The sequence below is a fragment of the Photinus pyralis genome, unplaced genomic scaffold (assembly GCF_008802855.1).
Source record: "Photinus pyralis isolate 1611_PpyrPB1 unplaced genomic scaffold, Ppyr1.3 Ppyr1.4_LG9, whole genome shotgun sequence".
In the NCBI taxonomy this organism is placed as follows: Eukaryota; Metazoa; Arthropoda; class Insecta; order Coleoptera; family Lampyridae; genus Photinus; species Photinus pyralis.
The window spans coordinates 21677586-21702851 of NW_022170878.1; the positions used below are offsets into that span (position 1 = coordinate 21677586).

Sequence of the window (25266 nt, forward strand, 5' to 3'; positions counted from 1 at the left end):
AAATTGTCATTTAGGAAGTAATTAGTGAACAAAAAAAGACAAAAGAATACTTACGATCAAGGCCACCGATATATTTCATAGTAATTTCGCAGTGACCCCAAACTGCACTGACTATTGGATACAGTTTGCGACCCTTAAGTCCACGGAATGCAACTCCTAAATACTGACCATCGACCATAAAACTTAACGTCCCTTCGTCCATATCTAAGACTACCACAAACTTGTCGGGTACTATAAAGGTTTCGTCCGGTTTGAGAAGGGCTGGATATGTAACTCCGGCGTAATTCTTCGAGTCGTGGTACAATTTGTTTCGACCTAAATCCCATCCCCACGAGCTGTCGGTGCTGCCAACTAAACTTTGGTAACCTACAGAGTGAAGGGGTGCTTCGGAAGTTGCGACACCTACGACGGCGTGCGTTCCTCGTTGCCTTGTCGACCAAGATACTTCCCACGCATGTAGCCCTTTTGTAAATCCTATTTTACCTCTAATACAATCTGTACTTTGTGCAACTGGGTGTCTATGGAAGGTTAACTTGTCGTCTTCTTTCACGAAAATGTTTAACGATCGATCATCCGCATTCCAACTGTATTTTAACTGTGTTTCCCTGAGTGCTGGTGGCATGTCCAGTAACATGTCGAGCCGTGCTGGCCGCTGAAATTCCTACACATCAAAAAAACTCATAAAACGGCCCTAACTACTACAAAATATTCACACTATCTCGAGTTAATTCATTCAAATAGTGATCGAATATCGTTGCGTACTTGTTCTGCTTACCTGAGCGAGTTCCCGTGGTATAACGGGTTTGTACGGTGCGGCCGCATCTCGGCTAACTGACTTAACTCCTCCAGAAACTTTCTGGCCCATGCTCATACCACGGGCCCTTCGGCGGCCCGTCTTGCACGGCACCACGGCTGCCTTATATGCTCGCCGCACTTCGCACAATCTACCGCTGCCCGCTCCACTTGTATTCCTTACTGTGCTACTGCGAAAACCACTCCTATACCTGTAAAAATAGATAATCCCATCAGTCTTATGGTCAAGAAATTATGGATTTGATTTTAATTGGACACCAAACTTAGCCTTTTGCGTATATTTATCGTACAGTAAAAGTGCGAATTTGTAAAAATAAAATCCTCTTTTTTCCAGTTCCCGTTTTCGAAAGTGTTTTACTACATGACAAACCTTCGCGGGCATACGTAATGGATAGGTTTGACCTCTCGCCTCAAGTCGGCGGTATAGATTCTTCTAGGGCCGTAGTAGTACTCGCTTTGGCGCCATCTAAGTCATATTGCGATTTAAAATGGACGAGAAAGGGGAAAGTTTGTTGCTTAAACCTAATGCGATTGATTGGTGATTGGCGAAGAGATGGACTGAGGAAAGAACGGAGACGCCCCACCCCCTCATGTTGGAGGCAGACGTTCAAACAGAACCAACCGCTATGGCCCAGGAAAAAGACGATCCAACGCCAACGGGTATCCTAAAAAGTAACATTTGTGAGCGGTCCAAGCGAGAAGACTTCAAATACCAGTAAACATGGACTATGATAGCGGCAAACAGAGAATGGGTCTGTCTCGAAACATGGTGGAGGCAGGATTCAAAAACAAATACATCCATATCGATATCCACGCCCCATTTGGTACCTTCGAGAGCGCAGCGCGGAGCAGAATCAGGGAAACGATCATTGTGGAACCAGGCCAGGAGACGAGTTGCAGCGAAATATTAAGGAAGTTAAAAGAGGGGTTGAAGAAGGTATCCACAATGTAAGAAACACACAAAAGGGCAAAGACCGGAAACAATAATGCACTGGTCGACAAGATCAAGGAAAAGGTGACCGCAGTGATGGAGGGTAGGAAGGTGAGATCCACTGTCACCACCACTTACAACATGTACTTTATAAGAGTTTAGAAATTGAAAAGTGTTATAGGTGCTGGGGTTAAGGGCACAGGGCAAAGGATTGTCAGAAACCAGATAGAACGAAGGCATGTCGAATTTGCGCGCAGGAAGACCAAATAGTTTCCAAATATAATGGTGAACAGTATTATGAATTGTGGGAAGAGAAGGGATACTAAACCATAGCAGGAAGGTGCCCGCACTTCAAGGAAGTACTAAGAATGGAAAAGAAGAAGCAGAGACTGCTCATACAAGCATATTGCGACAAAGAGGAAGAGAGAACCAAGCATGCAACTAACAAGGTCCCACAAGACCAGGAGGCAAGAGAAGATAACAATGCTGAATAACAATCTAACAACTGATCCCACTCGGATGAGGGTACAGTGGTAACATCAATACTACGCTAACTGCTCACGACGTGGTGGAAGACTATTCCCAGGAAAACGGGACCAATTGTAGATCCTATCGCTCGAAGTCGACGGTTTGATCAAAAAGACACGACATTGGAAAATTTATTAAACTGTCATTGTAATATTAGTTTTTTTTTAAGTCTGGCCAGATCGTTATCGGAATTAATTGGATTTATTTATTAACAACGCCATGTGTGAGATAACGAAGCGGTGTTTCGAGTACGAGACTGAATGGACGAGTGAGGGTGGCTTGACCTTTACGTAGGAAGAATAGAGGAAAAACGAGGCCTAAGCCGGCTAGGTCTCGACGTAAACCTGTTCGATTAAAAGATTTTCTTGAGATCCTTTCAATTGTTTTTTTATTTGTCCGTTTTGTAAACTGGATGTGTTTATGATCAAAAAACGTGTTGTTAACTTTAATGAGTGAAGCTACAGATTGCTATAAATGTACACATCTACCCATGGAGATTTCAAAATACATACATTTTCATTTATGTAAAAATTTACAGATCTTTTTGGATATTTCCTCTGAAGTTGCTTCAATATCGAGATAAACTAAGGGTAGGTACACTAAGTACATCCCAATGCATTAGGTTTTGTGAAAAACGTCAAAAGGATCAGGAAATCTATCTAAATGCTTTCTATAGCAATGGAAAACGCTAAGGAAGCCTCTTGGGAAGCCTGCACACTGAGCGATTGCGGCAGCGGCTGCTCAGCGGCGCTGCTGCCGTCGCAACCTTTCACATTATTATTATTATTATTATTATTATTATTGCCGGAAATGGATGGTTTCCGTTAGCACCGTCTATGGGCACTTTTTTGGGGAGAATCGCATATCTGTTATCAGAGTTTCCATACCACGGTAGATGTAGAAGTTACATCAGAACACTACTTTCTTATTTCTTATGGGCACCATATTGGATTTTTAAATGAGATACAGGATAAAAAAAAGTACAATGTGACGTGTCCTACTCTATTTATTTATTTATTTATTTGCCTTTATTTTTGAGTGGGCGGGGTTTCAGCCAAGGCTGCTCTACCAACCCAACCCACTATACATTTACAAATATCCATGCCCGAACCCGGATTCGAACCAGGGACCCTAGCACCACAGTCCAGCTCCAACTGAACTGCGCCACACGGGCCGGCTCTATACTTTCACATAAATTTACAAGAAAAATTTCAAAATCAAAAGTTTTGCATTCATTTCTCAACAAAACATCCATGGTAACTAAATCTTGCTGAATTACCATGGCTTACTTTTTTTTGTCCTCTATCTCATTCTGTAAAAATCGAATATGACGCCCATAAGAACTAAGAAAGTGGTAGCCTCTAGCTTCTACATCTAGGGTGTTATGGAAATTCTGATAAAAGATTCAGATTTTCCGAAAAAAAAGTGCCCATAGAAGGTGCTAACGGAAACCATTCACTTCCGACCGTTTCAGTTAGGGAACATGAAACCCTTGATGAAACATAAATTTAACATTTTCAGTTTTTGGATATCTCAGTTATATTCAAAAACACGTTTTTTTTAGGGGGGGGGGGGCATTTAACCTACACTGTATCTCTCAGCGTTACAGCGATTCCAATCGTGAGCTACGAATTTGAACCACCCTGCACAATCTATATGATACAAATAAGATTTAAATAACTAATACAGAGAGTGGTTCAGTCGAGGGTTCACTATTAAAAGCATATGGGCAGTAAATTTATGTAAGGCCCTTTCGAGGGCACTTGACTCTTGTGAGTAGCTGGCATCCCACACAATTGCCATTTAATTATGGGAATTTGTGGAGATAAAAACCAAGCACAAGTGACCAAAAGGCGAATGAAAGCTATCTCCATGAAGAAGGTCCGTATAGTCACACTTGTGGTAGACAAAAAAGCACCCAAACGTGGAAAAAATAAGCTGAGGTCAGACAAACCTCTGAAAAACTACAATAACAAACTCATGCAAAAATTCATACCGAAGCTAGCGAAATGGGACACCAGGCATCTTTGGACATTAAGTCAACATTCGGTTATTTGTAGGTGTAGAATATTTTTTTTAATTTTTTTACAATGCACATTCGTGTGAACATTCTGAATGGAGGCAGACGGAGTGTGACACCAGACATGCGCAGTAATCGATTTTGTAAATACTTTTTAGTATTCAAATCCTTTAAAGTATTCAAATACTTTGTAATTAAATACTTTTATGGAAGCAGTATTTGTATTTGTAACTCAAATACTTTCACAAATATTTAGTATTCGAATACTTCGCAAAGTATTTGGATACTTCGTAAAGTATTCGTACTTTTTCGATTAGACTTCTCAATCAAAAGTTATGGACCAGAAACCAATTTCGAAAGAAAATTGAAAAGGCTGTAACTTTTGATCTAGTAGCCCAATCTTAGAACTGTTTGAAATTATGGATTCTACAGGCCACATTCAATAAGAAAATTTTTTTCCGGATCGATCTGAGACAATTTTTTCTTCGTGCCTCAAAAAAAGGCAGTGTACCTATAACCTTCCTTTTTTACCAAAAATCGACTACACCAAAATTTCTCGGGAAAACACTTTTTCTTATTAATTTTGGTGAGTAGAATCCAAAACAATTCGTACTTTTTCGATTAGACTTATCAATCAAAAGTTATGGACTAGAAACCAATTTCGAAAGACAATTGAAAAGGCTCTAACTTTTGAAATAGTAGCCCAATCTTGAAACTGTTTGAAATTATGGATTCTACAGGCCACATTCTATAAGAAAATTTTTTTCCGGGTCGATCTGAGACAATTTTTTTTTCGGGGCTCAAAAAAGGCAGTGTATAACCTTCCTTTTTTACCAAAAATCGACTGCACCAAAATTTCTCGGGAAAACACTTTTTCTTATTAATTTTGGTGCGTAGTATCCAAAACAATTCGTACTTTTTCGATCAGACTTCTCAATCAAAAGTTATAGACTAGAAACCAATTTCGAAAAAAAATTCAAAGGGCTCTAACTTTTGAACTAGTAGCCCAATCTTGGAACTGTTTGAAATTATGGATTCTACAGGCCACATTCTATAAGAAAAATTTTTTTCCGGTCGATCTCAGACAAATTTTTTTCCGGCCTCAAAAAAAGGCAGTAGGTACTTTTAAGTTATTCAAATATTTGAGAACAATTTAGAAATGTTTAGGGAAAGTTTCCATTGTCACAAAATCAAATATAAAAATCCGATACATCTGAATACCGAACTCGATAGTCTACGTAACTTAAAAACAATAGAGACCTTTCTTATATCCTTAAGACCAATTTTCAAAGCGATCGCACGTTTCTAAACAAGTTATCATGCACACGGACAAACGGATGGTCAAAAATGGATCTGTTCCAAAATCGCTAGGATTAATTTCAGAAAGGCGTATGTATCATGTGCACGACGTACGATCGCTTTGAAAACTGGTACACGTATTCTTAAGGATATAACTAATATAAGACAGGTCCTGGTACCTCCTATATACTAATATAATAACAATAATATGCTTTTACTCCCCTTAAATTTGTATATAACAATAGAAATATAAAAAAAGCTAACCCCATACAAAGTATAACTTGATTTTTTAAGTAGGTAGTATTACGCCTTTTATCTAGTATACTATTTTAAATTTTTAATGTATTTGAGTGACAAGTATTTGAATACTTTTTACTGTATTCGAATACTTTTCAAAGTAAGATAATGAAATACTTTTCAAAGTATTCGAATACCTTTGAAAGTATTCGAATACTTTTGAAAGTATTCGAATACATTCTAAAGTATTTGAATACTTTTCAATATATCTGTATCTAGTATTCGCTTGTGCTGGACGTAAAAGTATTTAGTATTCAAATACTTTTTGAAAGTATTCTGCCCAGCTCTGAGTGACACCAAGCATACTTGGAAATTAGGGCATTTGTAGTTTAGGATATTTTTTTACAATGCAAACTCATGTAAAAATTCTTAATGAAGCTAGACGAAGTGTGACACCAAGAATTTTTGGATAGTAGGTTATTTGCAAGTTTAGAATTTTTAAAAATTTTTTTACAATGCAAAAATTCTTAATGGAACTAGACACCAATCATCTTCGATATAGAGTGTGAGCATTATGAATTCATACATTTTACCCATTTGAAAGGGTACCAGCTAATGTAGCACCCCCAATTTAAAAAAAATCTGCCAAATGGACGGAGTACCACATTCAACTTTACATAAATAAATCAGCAATAAATAAAAACTTTATTATGTGCTATTACATTTAACAAAATTCAATGGTAGTGGTGCTAGTGAACCAACATCCCTGAGATCATGAGAAAGGGCTATTAAATTGATACTACATTTTGGGAAAAAGGGCGCAGCACGAATGCGTACTGAGTAATAGTAAAATTATTATGTCAAGATAATTGGATGGGATTCATGAAATGCAAATTAATGAGAATAAATAGATAATTCATATAACAAGCTGCGTATGTACAAAAGTAAAAAAATGTAATGTTTTGAAGCACGAACGCACGTGCTTTCCCAGTAGGGGAGACCATGTGTGTATCCCCAACCCTTCGATACTGGAAACATATGTGAGCTTGAATCAGCTGTTCTTAAATTAAACAATCACAATGTATGTAGGTAGATTGTAGATTAGTTTGCTTCAATGTTTCATAGACAAAGAACGTTAATATTGCATAATCGGTGAACTTGGCCTTGATGAAGTCAACACCATGACGACATGGCACATTCGAAGAATCGTGGAGAATCCTTTGGCATTCACCAGGAATGACGAAATCGTACTTCAAGTAAGGTTGAATCACGATCCCAAACTCGGCATGACTAACTCGCTAATTACGGCTCGCGCACACTATACGGACAGAAATAGGAAGAAATTTTTAATTTCGCGCAAATTTCACATTGTGCGATAAAACCAAAATTTGAACACACACAAGATAAGATAAGCCTTTACAGGGATTTGTTTTGATAGTAATAATTCAAGGCCTCGTCGTAAAATAGGTTCATTCAAATGCGATAACTTCGGTCGACGGAACCGATCGAATGGGGGAAAAAAGGCAACGCACCACCGAAGAAGGGAGGAAAACAAACTGAACGCCACCTGTCAAAATCGCGCGCGCGCATACGGTACAAAAATAATCGGATTTTAACAGTTGGGGACGTGATATCGAGGTAAATTACGCACGAAATTGTAAAAACACTAATAAACACTTACTTTCGCCTAGCAATCTCCATATTATTTTAAAATAGCGTCCAATAACACTAAAATATTGCACAGAACAAATGGATGCGACCAAGCGCGAGTCGCGCCAACTCCAACTGTGTTTCTACTATGACGTCTGAGCACGTGTATCGAACAAAGAATTCTTACTAGTGGTGCCGCTCCGTGTTTATTTCCTCAACCACGCACTCAAATTGGAAGCAAATTATGATTGCGGCAACAACATCCGTTTATTGCTATCGAAAGTTAATCAAAGCGCAAGCGGGAAGTACCAATTATCAACGACGAGACGACGTATAACATGGTGCGAGAACAAAAATAAAATTAGGAATATCGATCAAACAAAGCGGTCGCCGGAGTTTGGCGAAAAATGTCATTGAACCAGCTACTTTCTTTACGTAATTAACATACAAAATAGAGACGCCAGCTGCCTAATATTATAATTAACCCCAAGGAATCATTAACCATGAACAAGCGAAGGAAGAGTAAAGATAATCACCTAAAAGGTGCGACGTTCTTTCATTACAACACCTCCAAGGATATTGCTTTATAATAGGAGGAAGGATAATATTTCTGCGTTATTCTTACCGTCTCATCCTAAATTTTTGTACACCCAACTCGGCTCGAACTAAGCACGACTATCAGACAGAGTGTAGTTTTACCTGGACTGCTTGTCCTTTAACCCTAAGACCACTTTCCAATATCTGTACTTCGTACCTTAAGCAACAAATTGCAAGGTAGGGGCAAAGAAATGATTTCGCATTACCGTTAGGTCTCAAGAAATATTATTGTTTCACTTATACCATCGGGTTTGTCTATCTAAGGCAAAGGGGTTGTTAGTTCATCCTATAACGACTTCAAACATTTAAACGGTACGGAAAACCGGTTTATTATTATAAAAATGCATGGGAAAAGTAAAGGGTTAAACTAGAGAGAGGGAGAGAGATCCAAACCTTCAGGTAGACTTTCAAAAATTACATCTAAAAAGCGGAGACGTTCATTAATGAGCGCGATTAATCCCTCAATACCATCGGAAATGGGCCCGCATGTTACCACATCAAACGGAAAACCTAAAGTACTTTGACACCAAAGAAGCCATAGTATAAAAAAAATTAAAACCAACATCCTTCAAAACACGTTCGCATAGAAACTGGTCGGTACTCACACTCTCATTGTGCGTAGGGAAGCGTATCAACACAAATTAAGAAAAAAGCAGGAAATCCTGCGCTGAATTTTCCTAATAAATTTTCGATTCGCCGTGGACAACAAAAGGACTGCTGCCATGTGTCCGATTTTAACGGGGTAACATTTTTATCTGCGGCGCATCCCTAAAAAGTACTTCATAAAACGACAGATGCGTAACGTTCCGAAAGCGCGCAACGATGGCCGACGATTATTATATTATTTTAGCGACTTTCCAAAATGTGGGAAGCTTCGCGTCGTGAAAGCGCGACAGTTATATACAAGGGCGATTCATTAAGATTCGAAAATCCCAGGAATTAATGAGGCTATTTTTAAGGTTTTCTCACACGCCGTAGCGTATGGACTAGAAAGTGTATGAAAACATAAAGGTCATCGAGCTGCGGAATGACTCAAGCGTGTTTCCCTTCGGGAGGTCAGCAAACAGTTATCAAATTAAATTCAGTAAATTTTACATCTTTGGGGTGGTTACTGATTTGCAACGGCAAAGAAACGGCAAATTTGAATGCGCGATCGACGCCGACGTTTCGATATCATTTCGGTTCACTCAAAACACATATTTAGCTAGGGCAACTTTCTTTTGTTGTGCTTCGAGTAATGAAAATGTTCTTTTGTACAGTGTACCGGTTACGCAATAAGTAGGAAGTTGCAATTGCTTGAACTACTAAACGCACATTTTAACATAAAAGATCATCCACTTAATAACAATATCAAGTTGCCTCTCATTCAGTAAATGCGGATTTGTTTAATAGAGCATTGGGCCCTATGAATAAAAGTAAGCAAATGCTTATACTTGCAAAATTCAAAGTAAGTACTCGCAGAAGGACAGGACGCAGTGCAGCGCTGCTAAACCATGCTAAACAGACCAGTATGAAGGGGCAGTTACGAGTATTTACTTTGAATTTTGCAAGTATAAGCATTTGCTTACTTTTATTCATACGGCCCATTGTGCCCACTGTTAGTCAGATTCAGTAAAAAGATGTGTACCTACACTGATTTAAAATCACATATACTTACAGAGCTTTCATTCTCAAACGAACCACCGACTGTAAATTGTAATTTTGGTAAAACTAAAGTAAACCAAAGTCTAACGGTTTACTTTAGTTTTAGCATTGACCCCCGCACCAACCCATAATTTACAAAAATAGGTACAAAATCAAATTTTGGTGGTGTGATAATGAATTAATTTAAAAAACCAAGACAGACCCAAATCAACCGCCTGTAATGCCGATCCGGTATAAAGCCAGGGTCATTGCATTTGACCCATTTTCAATAGACTTGTTACATGTGGTATATAGGTCAACTGTGCAAAGTTTCAACCTAATCGGCCCAAGTGTTTGCCAGTTATCGTACTCACAGACAGACAGACAGGCAACATCGACTCCCCTAAAAAGCTTTGCTCTGCCGTTTAATAAATGAATTTCACGCTATGTTGAAACTCTTCACTAACATTAACAAAAGTGTTGCTTGTGATGCGCCTCATTAGTTATTAATGTATATTATCAAATAGAGTCGTATACAGGGTGTCCATATTATTTTGTCCGATAGCTGTAAAACTGTTTCTTTCAATTTGCTTGGGACTGACCGCAAAAATTCACTATTTTATTGAATAGTGAAGACATTGTTTAAATACTTGAATTGAAACGGTCAAGGCGAGAGTAAAGGATAGAAATTATCAAAATGTTTCGAACTCCCAGTAAAGAACGAACAGGACGCCGGAAGTCGAATGTACTATCTCGATTAGTAGCTAACCCAGTTTCGTAAATCAAAAAATGAGAGAGATACATTTGTTTAAACAACGAATTACTTGAGAAACTGGCTATTGTAGTAGTTATAATGAATTACTAAAAAGTCCGATACACCTGAATACCGAACTAACAAATCAACTGGTTTAAATTCACCTTTAAGAAAGCACAGCTTTAATACAGCCAATAGGGAATTTTGTACAAGTAAAGATTATATATTACATACTTATTATGTGAAACAAAACAGTTTTCATTGGTTCATTTTTAAAAGGGGAATAAATTCCTTAGCTATTCATATAAAATGAAGCGATAACTGCACAAAATTTATCTTTTGCTTCAATGGAATATCTCTTTACCTTTTAAGAGTGGGACAGATGGGTGGTTCCAAGCTATGTATTTATATTTTATTCCGTAAATTTAAGTTTACTCCTGTACTACCGATGGTACCTTTGTTTACAGCGTGTTCAACGTGTAACTAACATCGGAAACAATTCGATAAGCCATTAAAATATTTTCGATTTTATGGGAAATTTATCCGTACCGGATTATTCGAAACGGAATGATTTATTTTTATATCTGATTAAATGTGAAGAAAATTTAACTATAAGTCACGATACGTTCAAACGGGGGTGATTTTGAATACATATGGTAAAAAGTTGGTATGGATTTATTGCTTAACATCACTTAGGTATACATATACATACAGTGAGTTTTTTTTAAATGCGAACATAGGAGTTTGCATGCCATGTAATTTCCCTATGTTCGATTAAAAAAAAACACATCAATCTATGAGGTGAGGTGTGCCCGGTTCACATTCCCAAATCGCGCAACTTGTGTAACCATGAACAGCAACTCTATAGTCTTTATGATGAAGAGCACTCGGTAAGACTTTTTTAAAGAAGCCATGTGAGCCCATAGCAACTTTAGGATACATTTTTCTTAAACTTATGATAACTTGACCTTCAATTATTTGTAGGTCATGTGCACCTGGTATTCTACTAATTTGATCTATTCAATACATAAATGAAGAAAATAAGAAAATAAATACCGAAAACAATTACAATAAATGTTCGAAGTGCCCTGATATTATAAGCAATAACCCAACCGATTTCGTAATTAAATTGGACGGCGGTATTTTTAAAAATGTGACAGCTGGCAATTGTATCTACTACTCATTTGAACTACTCAATAGGTTGATGTGGTTTTTTTTAAATCGAACATAGGGAAATTACATTGCATGCAAACTCCTATGTTCGCATTTAAAAAAATTCACTGTATATTAAATTAATTGTTTGCTACATTTGTACCTGTATGTATCTATAAGACTATATACGCCACAAAATTAAAAAATTGTTGCGCCAGAGCTGCTAGGATTGAGTATAGGTACCTAAATTAACCTTTTTCGGATCTATGGTCGAAATTAAATGTTTCCCCACAACCGTTCGCGCGGGTACACTCTTCGGGTACTTCAAATTCTTAAAAATCTTCGGAATATTTTCAATTTTCAGAATGTTCAGATTCCTCACAATCTTAACAATCTTCAGAAAATTCGAATTTTTCAGGATCTTGATGAGGGCGTATAGGTGCACCAACCATAATGCACCTATAGGTACACACTTATTCTGTTTTATCCTCGCTTTATCGATTGCAAACTGCAAAGATACCTAATTCAGATGCATTAAGACACCGATGACGTGCATGTAAACTTAGGAAAATCTCTCGGAAAATATAAGTGGCCATTCATAAGATTCCTCCTGGTTCAGAATAACGGGGATTCTATATAGATATAAATAAATAAATACATGGGTATAGTAACATACGATATAACATCCCAAAAAGTCAAACTCTTCGTTTTCACCCTATATCTCGGAAACAAACGTAGCTAGGCTGAGTTTGTTTGTAGTATTAAACGTTTCACAGAAAAGTGACCCAAGGTCGCGAAAACCGCAAGTCTCTATCTTTAAAAACAGCCGAGATATAGGTAGGTACTGCAGTCTCACTCTCAACCAAAATAGGACACACTGTTTTCGTTAAAACGGGAGTCACCTGGAGCCTGCAGTGGTTACTGAAGAAAGCGGCATTTTTTCATATACAAACATTATTGAACGAAGTGCGAAATGAACTTTCTGATTTATTAATATATTTTTCCTACGACTTTCATTGAAAATGACATACCTATGTCGTACAATTATGTTTACTTGAAAATTGACAATTTCGCTCACTTATGGCAAAATGTAACGGAAAACAAAACGCACCCGTATGATTTGCTTTCTCATAAGATCTACCATAGTAGAAAGCAAATCGCATGTTACGTTTTGCTTTCGTAGTAGTCTAATCTTCTTGTAACATCAACGTAGTAGGCGTACGCCAAACTCTAAAATTGCGATTAGTTTATTCTTGAGTTTATTCCCAGGTGCAACGCATTTAATTCCTTACTTATTTTTAATGGCGAAAAGTGATTCTTCCATGGATGTAGAGTGTACTCCACCCAACATCATAGAAAAGAGGCAAAATCCACTACACTCGCTACTAAATTGCGGCTGAGGTATGAAAAGTAGCGTACGTCTAATAATATTAGTAAATTTCTTGCAGAAGCTCCAAACGACAAGTACCTACCTCTTTAGTCTTTGCTAAAGTAATTATAACAATAGTTCGTTAAAGAGAAATTGAATCTATTTCGTATTTTTAGATAGTTTTAGTAGTTGGTTCGAAATAAGATAACTTTTGTTTCATTATGGAAGTAGATTTTTGGTTGTATGTAGAATCGAAGGAAAAATAGTGTACATGACTCGTTTGAAAGCCACTTTTCACACTCGTGTGAAAAGTATCGCTTTCAACACTCGTTACGTAATATACTATTGTTTCCATTTTAACCACAGATTCTTCTAGTAAAGGTACACATCGCATATAGTAAAAAATCTGATGTGCGCATGCGGAGACTGCCCAATGCCAGCTTTCTTATCGTATCGCATGTTGTAAACATCAGATTAATGAGTGCATGCGCAGGATATCATATTTATCAAGAAATTTTAATCACTCTGTTAAAGGCAAACATATCTCATAGGTATTGTAAACAATAGATGTGCGCATCCAACTTCCTTTTTATGAAGATATTTCTTTGACATTTTTACCACAAATGCTTCTAGTTATTAACCATAGATGGTTCTAGTAAAGGCAAACATATCGCATATTGCAAAAATAAGATGCGCGAATGCGTAGACTGTGCAATGCTAACTTTCTTAGTTATTGAGATATTTCTTTTAACCATAGATAATTTTAGTAAAGAAAAACATAGCCGTAGCCTTTTGAGAAGTACCTACTGATAAATATATCGAAAATGCGCCGAAGTGCGAAACCTTTAACGGTCTGTTTTATGTACTGGTACTCTTAATAGATCCCCTTGAATTTGCTTCAAAATATGTCATTATTTATTGTTGGTCTCGATTTTTCAATAAATGAAGTTGTACGTAAACTGGCTTCTAATCTTCGAAAATATATATGTAATGTAGGTACTCTTCCAGGATATTTCTCCTGATACATTGTAAATGAACATTTACATGAGTAAAACTACGCATTTTTCTATTAAATTAAGCTTATTCAGTAGGTATTCACACAACAATAATAATTGAATAATAGCAACTGACAGTTGTAAACAACATAAATTGTTTCGGTCACAGCACTCTAAAATCTGAATCCATATTCAATTTGTTTTGTCCATGGCACACTTATTTTTAGCTGTAATGAAATAAATCTAAGCATGCATTTTTACCATAAAAATTGTTACATCAATTTTATATCGGTGAATTCAGACTAAAATTGTCTATCGAATAAGGAAATAAACTAAAAATAGTTCCATTCAAAATTTTAAAATAACAAAGTTGGTGTTCACAATTTGTGAACCAATACCAATGGGTAAAGGGCTCTTGTAAAATAGAAATTGCTTGCTAATCTAACCGACCTCGTAGCCCTTATGATTCTCGAGATACCAATAGTGGACAAAATAAAATTGAACACCCCGTATACTATACCGTTGTCAAATGCCCCCAATGAGAGAAATCAGCCGGAACAAGTCGGACGATCGTGGTGGTCATTCCATGGCACCCCCTCCTCTTTTGCCATTAATTTACAACAATACCTGGGCCTGGCCTAACATCCAGAGCATAACTTGGATTGGGAATGAGCTCCACAAGGGCGGGGGTGAAACATGAAGGAAGCAGCCCGCAGCAAAGGTGCTATATTTTGCCGCTACACCAATAATTGTGAGTGCCAAACGTGGATGATGCCGAAATGCAATGCTTAATTGTGCATGAAGACGATATAGTTCCTTCAGCTGATGATGAGGGTGCCATTGACAAAGAATTCTGGCTAGGACCCTCACGGTCAAACAAACCTTGAACGGTTGGGAATTCGAAAAAAACTAGTGCGTAAAAGTTGTAGAAAACTTTATTTAATATAACCATTTTCCCCTATGATGAATCGTTTTCAATATAAATTATAAATTCAAATAAATTATCCACCTATATAGGTACGAGTATGTAAACTAAATTCCTAAATTGTGGACTTCAGCAATGGCGGTCAGCTTTCTGAATCATCGATGCAGGAATAACTCAATAATACGAACTGAATGCTAAAAACCCCAAGGCTCGGCGATATTTCGTTGTCTAGATCTCGCCCGGTTTATAAAGAACGCGCTCGAATGACCGACAGTCATCGAAACTATAAGCTCCTTTTTTGAGAATCAAACATGAGCTAAAAAACTACTCGTACATTAATTTAATGAATATGAAGCGACCCATTTTTGTGCCGCCTATGGTTGTTTAGATTTGGATGCTATTGCGCATGTCCGGTGTTCTACTTAAGCCGCGTTTTCATCACAAATGCATCATTCACAAACGTTTGCGAATTGGCGAAACTTTCGTCTTGTAAAGACAATTTTATGCCCTTTAAAATGAGGTGTACGAGGGGGGAGGGTGCATATTATAATTTTACAGTAGGTAGCTGAACTTCCTCCTAGTAATCTAAATGAACGTGCAATTTTTCATTTTTTAAAATCAAAATTACAAATTGCAGTCGGTGGTTTGTTTTGAACTGATAGGTTCATAGTGACTTTGAAGGGCCATCCGATACTTTACACAGAACTTTAAACTTCCACCAAAAATACCAAATACACCATTACGAACAGAGGTTAAAAAAAGCCTTTATAGGTACTCTTTCAATCTGACACCATGCATTGAAGGAACTTTTAGGGCCCTTAAAAAGTGCCTATCCAACGCTCTATTAAAAGATGGCCATGGATAGTACTTCGGACCTCTTACAAAATATGTGTGCTATTTTTCCGCCTCGTGAGACATTTCTGATAGAAATTGAAATTAATGTTGGATCTGGGTCAATTTTTAGAAGATAACCTCGTCACCTCAGGGGATGAAATGTAAGACCTGAGAGTACTTTAGCTTTGTTTATGGTTTACTACTTGTCGAAGTACCCCCTAACATTTGTAGCAGTTTGATAGATTCCGGCGCGCAGAAATTTTGAAACGCGAATGTTGTTAGGTACAGGCCATTACTTCCCTCTAAAGTCCGATATAGAAGCAGATTACGAGTAGAGCGAGGCCCTTCAGGCATTAATCAACTAATCATATACCGCGCTGTGCGGCTTGGGGGATTAAACAAATTTCACGTGATTTTTAGTCAATTTTCTGAAGGGCTGGTATATGATCTTAAACTACTTAATTAATAATTTATTCTTGAGAGGTATTATAGTATCATCAGATTTTACTAGGGGTACAGAAAATACGATAAAATTGAGAAAATTTAACCCGCGTAAAAATCATTTGTTTTTGGGGCACGTTTTTGTGCAATTAACATATAAACAATTCAAGAAAAGAAAATTCATTATCTAATAGCTTTTAAGTAAAGATCCGAATATGATATTTTACACCTGACAGACAGCCAAGACAGTGAACATTTTTGAAAATGCGCTAAAGAAGTTCACGCAAAAAGGGGGTTACGTCGCATTATAGTTTGGTTTGATTCAAAATCGGATATTTCGGTAGATGGGACTGGATTCCGCTTGACTTTTGCAAACGATAGTGTATAGAACTCTACCTGACAATATTCAAGAGCTAAAATACAGAATGAAGAATTTTAGCAGTCTTATTTCTCTGTGTGCTCATGGAGGTCATTTTGTGCATTTAATAAAGTAACATTTATACGATCAAAACGTGACATGTTTAAAATTTGTTTACTCTGTATTTGTCTTTGTTTTTTAAAATCAATTCAAAACCATTCAAATTTGATTTTGCGAGTATTTCTGTAAAGAGGCTATAAATTATTTGTCACACGATGTGGTGGGATATTATCATTTTAAAGTGTGATTTTTTATGAAAATTGACTAATTACAATCGGGTTTAAAATGAAAGCCCTGTACAAGTAATGCATATGCTTTCCCGAAATTGATCGTTTGAAAAGAAGAATGAGTAAAAAATGTCTCGGATTAACAAATTTATAAAATTGCCACAATTTAGTTACGGAAATTGTTCGGCGAAAGGATGTGAAAGTGCGAACTAACAATTTAAATTTTTTTTTTCAAACCGAGGCATTTGTCAAGATTACCTAGACTTTTCCAACGAACGCTATGAATAAATTTAGAATGAATGAATTGTTAACTTAATATGCAAACTTTCGAAAATATACCTCAAAGCTTAATCCCCGTATATGTATATACTTATATTACAGTACACAATCGTAAACAATTATGTTTTGTCATTGAAACCATTATTGTTTTCTGCGATTTTATGACACTTGACATACTTCTCTCGTACGGATTACGTTAAACGTGGTTATGTAAGTGAAATATGAAATTTTCTTTTTTAGTAATCTAAAGGTTGGCCATTATTAAATTATATGGTCCATTTATTAAATAACCCGCAACAGTTGAAATTTCGCTCGATTTCCATAAGTTATGGGAAAAAATACGCAAACGCTAAATGTCTTTGCCACAAAATGCCACGTGAGAAAATCTGAAATATTTCCTGAACGCCCGTCTAGTTCACAGAATCCGCGTCAGCGTTATAAAATATTTTCGCAAAAGGATCTACTCCTTTCAACTGGAAATGAAATTACTTATGAACGCCCCCGAATTGTTTAGCATCTACACTGTTAAAAATTTCATCAGAATGCCCAGAAAGAATTTGCGACAGACGACCGATACCTATATAACAAGGCGGCTGTCAGTCTCTTTTTAGTTATTTCGTGTGTTGATTATTGTTTAAATAAGTAAAAAAACTTGTCGAACGTGTGTAAGACCAAGTGGGTGTTACAGATGTCCTGTTAGAATAGATTGGAACGTAGGCGGCATACATCTTCAAGCTGATCGATTTATTCTGCCAAAGAGCTAACGTAAAAATGCAACGAAACGGTTCACACTTGACATTTGACCAAGTTAAATGAAGCCCAATAAAAGAACCAGAGCTCTTTAATACGTAAACTAATCCCCGCAATTTTTCAGAAAGAAAAATGCCGCTTATGAATCCCCATCAGTCCAATGAATCAGGTCTTCAGTAGGCACTAAAAACTTCTGATGTTTTCCTTTTCAGCACCATAAACTCATTAAATTGTTGCCAAGTATGATGCCAACTTTGCATTAGTTCAATAGAAAATAATTTGCATCGATTATCACTTTTAAATGTTGGAGATTTTTTAAATATGAATGTTTTGGCTGAAATTTACACCCACGAGAATAATTATCTTACTAAATATGCAAAATAAATCTGAAAATTTAAAATTTGGGGTGCATATTTATGCTAACCAACCGATTTAATAACCTTCATTATATCCTTTTCACCCCTACTCCGAGTGTTAATAAATATGAGGAAAAATTTAATTAATGAGGTGAAAATCAATATTTGATAAAAATGAGATTACAAAGTGGTCGCATAATTGTAAAACCACAGATTTAAATATAGTATATTTAAATCTGTGGTAAAACTAAAGATGTTTGCCTTGTAGTGGATTGGATATCTGATCACAGTTCTAGTCGTTTATCTATCTGAAGCTATGCGTAATCTAATTTTGCCTTGCAACTAAAAATATTTCAAATTACAAGGAAAATGTTCAACATTTTTTACACAAATTTGAAGTTCAAATTAGAGCTTCTGGTTGAAAGAGTACAAAGTATTATTTAATATTTTTGGTGTCCCTAAACATTTCCATAATAATAACGTGTTATTTTGAAATTTTGAAATGAATGAAGGACGGTAGTTATCAGGCATTCTTTTTGGTAATTAATTTTTCTTTTTATGGTAATAAAACTTCCGCTGGTTACCTACAAGTTGTGATCCGGATAACTAGAAAAATAAAGATATGACGTCAATTTCAAATGTGGTCACTTGATCTCCCCCCCCCCCCCCCCCCCCGTACTTGCTGTATAATCTGCCGCTTTCCAAATTAGTGTGTGGGGTCCGCTAAAAAAGTTATCGGAGCTAACCCCATTTTTTAACTAGAACACCCTGTATATTTGAATCTAAAAGATAGCATATTAAATTCTCTATTCAAACATTTAACACACTAGAGATGATTTAAAAAAAACAAGTGATTAAAAAAAATTAAAAAACAATTCCAAAAATTATAAAGATGAATTAAAATATTTAGAAAAGGTCTAAAGTTAAAGAGGGATAAAAAAATTTGGAACCTTTCGAATCAATATAGAATTTTTTTGAATTTCTTTACTGTTACATTTTTGGAAAGAGAATTTAACATGCTACCATTTTAGAATTATATATAGGTACAGGATGTTTCACAAAAAAAGAGGTTTGGTCCGATAACTTGTTTACCTTACCGCGTATACTAACTTTGAAAACGTGATTCAAAAAATTTTAAAAACAATTCAAAAATAAAAAAAAGAATAAAAAAAATTTAAGAAAGGTTCAAAGATTTAAAAAAATTTGGAATCTTTACGAACCAACATTGACTTTGAATTTCTTTACTGTTATATTTTTGGAAAGAGAATTTAATATGCTAACTTTTTCGAATAAAATATACAGGGTGTTCCACAAAAAAAGGTTAGGTCTAGTTTTTTACCTAATCGCGTATACTAATTTTGAAAGTGGCAGATTATTCAACAATCATAAAGAAACTTTTGAATAAACACTTGTCTGTATTTTTGTTAACTAAGAAATTATTGGGTCATTCTGAAATTTCCCCCCGTATGACTTGAGGGTCAAGTTTTCAAATTTTGATTTTACCATTTTAATTTTAAGCCCATAACATCCTATATTACTTTTTTGATAGCACCAACACACAAAAGAGTGTCGAAAATGGGACATGGGTAGCTCGTTAATAAGTAGATACAAGGGCATCTACTTAACGAGCGACGCAGCTAGTTGATTTTGGACTTTCTGTCCGTCCGTCTGTGTACATGATAACTCGTGGACGGTTCCGAATTTTCCAATTCTGTTTTCAGTAATGGGTAGAAAACGGTAGGGGACTAACTAGTTAAATTTTAACCATTTGGACTTTCTGTCCGTTCGTCTTTTGTTTGTCGCTCGTTGTCTATATTGGTTTGAAACAGTTTATTATACCTACAATAGACAATTTCACGAGCAATGGCAATGCTATTTTGCTTCTTACAGAAACTTTTCACTTTTTTTATAACAAGTCCTACCATCAAGCGTGTTCGACAAATGGCGAAAATCGATACTTGAACGTGAACGTTGTGTAAGTAGGTACTACATTATTTTGTATTCAATAACTGTACTGAATTAAACAGTTTACATTTAATTAAAACCAAAAGGTCTGAAATTGTGTTCGTTAGAAAATAGTTTTGAGCAGGTTTTTCCCTTTCTTCTTCATAAAAGAATTTTTCCAAGAAGCATAGTAAATTTCTTAAAAATATGTTTTAAATTTCATCAAAATGTGTTTTTTAAACAAAAGAATGCACGTCCTTTCCAAAGCACTTTTCGCAAAAATGGTTTTTCCATATGTCCGCGGAATCTTAAAGTTTTAACATATCATATGACACACATGAGTAAAATATGGCTGCCATATAAGAAATAGAAAATGTTTCAAAACCCACTCGTGTGTGTTTCCGCGTAATACAACTGTAAATTATTAGTAACGGGCAAATATAAACCGTAGCAGCTATCAATTAGTGAAAACCCGAAGGCCGAAGGGCCAAGAACTCGATGGAACAGACAGACAGACGACGGAAAGTCGAGCACATAAACGTTCTCAACTTCGTTGTGTTACGTTAAAAAGTTATCTACTGTAACTACCAGGTCTAGAGTGCCTTGAATTTTTCGATAACATATTTGAATTCCTCACAAAAATCATCTCTTCAAATAACCGAGATCCCCATGTTGGAGCTCGAAAAACGGGCCTCATGTATAGCCTTTTGAAAACAAACGGCTGCACGGACGTAATTCACATCAATCGAAATGATGAATGAAGCAAACTCGTGCACCTGCACTTTCCTCAAAAAAACGAGGGACAGGAAACGACCTGAGAGCGTAAAAGCGTTTTTTTGAAACAAAGCTCTAAGGGTAAATTTGATGCAATACCAAACGAGGCGCAATATCTTCACTTATACAACACACATTTTTAACACGAGTCGAAATAAGGCCGTTTCCTAAATTTCATTAAAAATAAACTGCCGTTCCATTGTAATACGTGTTGCATTTAATCCCGGTTTTTTTATTGACCAATAAACGCTAAATTGTAACATTCCACTTCCTTGTAATCATTGGGATAGCAAACGCGGGTCACCTGGTGTCTTAAAATAAACCCGCGTTTAATACATTTTAAAAAAAGATCAATCACCTCCGGACGCATATGAAAATTTGTCGATTCGTTTGCCGCCGTTTATGATAGAAATCTGTACTAAATCAGCGGCCAAATATAGCATCAACGTAAGTAGGATGTGCGGGTCTTGCACATGTTAGTGAGAAATATAGCCATTTTTTGGTGTTTGGTAATAGATAGAACGGGTTATCCTTGAGTCTTTGTTTTACTCGAACGCCCAAGAAAGTTTAGGTATGACCCCGGTATGGGTTATTAATAAGATTTTGATAAGTAAATGGAGCAAATATTTATAGTTACACTTTCACCTTATTGTATAATCCTCATAAACGGTTTGGAGAAAGTAAAAGCAAACGAAACCGAAAGTTAGTTTTTTAAAGGCAGTGAAACGGCGGCGATTGGAATTCTTTTTCGATGATCTACCTATATACGAGGAGGTTGTAGGTAATTGCAATCGAAGGGTTCAAAGTTCAAATTATATACAGCAAAACAATACACAATGCACCACGCTCACGATTGTTTTAAATCATTCGCTGTAGCACAAGATAATTAAGCATCGTAACCTTCAATCCTCGAAATTACAAAAGAAAAACAAAATGGCAGACTCCACCGCAAATAAAATGAAGCAATGTTTTTAAATGAGAGACGTTATTGCTTTTTTTTTTCTTTATATTGTAAGGCCCCAACCAGACCCACAGACAAAGAAAGGACACCCAACCAAATTACCAACACAGGCAAGGGAGATCATTTAAAAAGCATACGAGCTACTATTCTGGCTTTCTGTAGGACCAATGTAGCTAGACTAGTAGGGGACATGATTTCTTTTAAGCGGATTCTGCACTGACGGAATCTTGTCTATTTCCGATTTATTATTTCTTCACTTTTAACGTTTCTTTTCCACAAGGCAAATTGAGGAGAACTACGACAGATAAATGTTTAATTTTTCATAAATTTTACGCAAGTGGCAATATTGCGTTTCCGTAAATTTCTAAAACGGCCATAACGGGGTCACTGTGCGGCGATAAAAATTCCCACGTTCAGGTATTCGGAGGGCCACGCTCCGTAAGGCCGGGATCTATTTTTGAATCAATCGGGAGCGTGGCTGGGGGCATTCGGTCAAAGTGTTGCCAAAAGTTACTCGTTAGAAGTTAATGGTGCGTTACAAAATAATTTAAATTTGGCGATCTAATCTGAAACTATTTCTTTAATACACAAACCACAGAATATTTCACACAGTAGGTACAAGCAAATTGGGTCTGACGTTTACCCCGAGAGACACACAAATGCACTGAAGGTAATTTAAGTTTTGGCACAGATAATGCACCCCTATGATGGGTATAATTCCATTTTGCTCGTACTACTTCATAGTTACTCAATTCGTAATTTATTTTCCATGTTTCGACGTTATGGAACTGTCTCTGAAGATATACAGCCCAATGTGTCTAGAAATTTGTCTCCATTCTATTCAACCCAATTACCAGTTGTTCATACACTACGAGAAGTGAGGATGCATGTTTGAAATTAGAAGTGAAGAAGTGTCGAGCCGATTCATATATACCTCCCGTTAGAAGAGTTTCTAAATTACCTTGCTGGAATTGCCAGGTAATGGGTCATATCATTGATAATTGTCAACCCGAGGAAATTGTTGATGCCCCCCCCCCAAATTGCAATAATCCATCCAATCTCTAAGTCTTCAAACTTCAATAACCAGGGAAACGAGAATCGAAGATCCTGACACGTTCTCCCATTAAGTCGACGACCTCTTCTCATGAGTCTTTCCCATTAAGGCACTTCTTAATTTGTGATTTCTCATGCCCATGGTGATCAACGACCATATTTAAATATCCCGATATTAGGCTTTTTTTGGGACGTTAGATTTGTTGGTGGCCCAGGTTGGAAAATTGTACAAGATATTGGTTTAACTTTGCATCTTGAAACTGTAACCTGTACTGTAGTGTAGGTAATGGAAACACCTCTGACTCTGATTATGTTTACGCTCCTATTGGTTTAATGCGAGGGGGTAACACATGGACAAAATGTTGTACGAAAGACTACCACAGACTACCAGTGACTACAAGAGACTACCCCATGAATACCAGAGACTACCATATGAATACCAGAGACTGCCAATGAATACCAGAGACTACCATATGAATACCAGTGACTACCACATGAATACCACAGACTACCAATGAATACCAGAGACATGCATACCAGTGCATACTCAAGACTACCACACAGGTGGCAGCGACATAAGAAGGAGTTGTAACTGGACTGCGACCAGTGTCCGCACTTAAGATAGGATCCGAGATAGGATCTAGACGAGGATCTAGATCAAGATCCTCTTAAAATGATCTAGATCCGAGTCTAGATCCTTTTGAGATAAATCTGATTTACAAGGGTGGATTTGATTCATTATTCGGAAAATGCTTAGGTATTTCATTCTGTGTAACCCCCTTCCCAGGTTTTATTTTTATCTATGCAAAATTCGCAAAACAGCACGAAAAATTATGCCTGAACTCTTGTGAAAAAGTCCTTCCTTGAAAATTATTATAACCGCCTACATCCTTTTAAGAATTCCATAAATATAAAAGTTGGCACTGCGCATGCGCAAAACCAAATTTTCAAACTGGCGTTTAATTTTCCTTTATTCCAAGTGCCTATGTATCAAATTTCATTTAAATACTTTTATAAATACAAAAGTTTGCAATTCGGTTTATAAATGGTCGAGATGCGAAAAGGGCACGATGTTGATCGATTAGGCTCAATTTTTGGCATTGCGTATTATATTGCTGAAGCTATGCCCATATTGAATTTCATGCAATTCAGTTCATAAATAACGGAGATGCCAAAGCTATCGGACATTTCTAAACAAAGATCGTTCACACTGACAGATACATGGACAGACAGCAATACAAAATTATAAACGATCTCTAGGATCGTTAATAAACGGCAAAAGTGTAAAATTATGGAACATGTAAAAAACGGTTTTTTGTTTTTTTACAAAAACTTTTTTAGCAACAAACGCAGAAGAAATGCCTTCCTTGGTGCAAGCCTCGACACCATAACGAACCAAACAGTGAAAAAAGTAGAACAATAGATCTTAAGATAAAAACCTAGTAGCGTCTCAACGAACGAACGAGCGGACGGACGGACGGACAGACGAAGTGGCCACAATAGCGTATTTTTTTTTGGAAATGTGCTGAAAACCATAGTTTATGCCGGAAATACCTACATACAAGCAAAATGCAAAATAATGAAAAAGTTAGTAAATGCTCATAGGAATACCAAAGACTACCACCAGCAAACCAGTGATTACCACTGACTACCATCGGGACACCAGAGATTACCATTGACTACCACGGGAATACCAGAGAATACCACTGATTACCTTCGAAATACCAGTGACTACCACAGACTACCACAGGAATACCAGAGACTACCACGGGAATACCAGTGACTACCAGTCATGTGTACGAAAGAATACCACATCGACTAACTCCTCGGTTTAATGGGCCATATACGAATCACACCAGATTTAGCCCATACCCTCAGCTTAGGAATAGATTTCTCGAGAGATTTCTAGATAGCAAAGGGAATAGTCCCAGAGGTGAGATGTGTGGCATTTCTCAACATTTTCAACTTCCATTCAAATGTCCTATGCGACAACTGTTGAACAATGTTATGCCTTAAATGACTAAGGGCCAATCTTTCCCTCTTTCGATAAAATTAGTACCTTGACAACGATTGGATCAACAATGGTATCCACAGAATTTATTCGGACAATAAAGTTATTGTAAAGTGGAAAAACTAGATCTTAATCAACAAAAGTTGAACTTTAGAAACTGAGCATGTAATTGAACTTCTTCCCGGAACAAGGCCAATTAAGCAGCGTTACTACCCAGTTTCGCCACTTAAGCAACAAATCATAGATGAACCATTTAATAAAAACACTATTTTTGTTCAATAGCTCAACAGATTGTTGAAGGACAGCATTAGCGAACCGTGGTAAG

The 25266-nt window shown here is 36.7% G+C and overlaps 1 protein-coding gene across 3 annotated transcripts in view; it reads right to left on the minus strand.

The window, feature by feature from the left end:
• The window catches only part of LOC116180216 (protein gustavus-like), a 33114-nt gene that overhangs the window by 3192 nt on the left and 4656 nt on the right, over positions 1-25266 (minus strand). The window contains exons 1-3 of one of the 3 annotated variants that reach the window (XM_031500100.1): positions 7510-7661; positions 776-1004; positions 55-661 (exon numbers count right to left, since the gene is read on the minus strand). In XM_031500100.1, the coding sequence (XP_031355960.1) occupies positions 55-661; positions 776-1004; positions 7510-7529 (856 nt within the window). In that variant the 5' untranslated portion in view covers positions 7530-7661. Of the gene's footprint in view, positions 1-54; positions 662-775; positions 1005-7509; positions 7662-25266 lie in introns of those variants that run through there. The other 2 variants (XM_031500099.1, XM_031500098.1) reach the window with 2 other exon arrangements.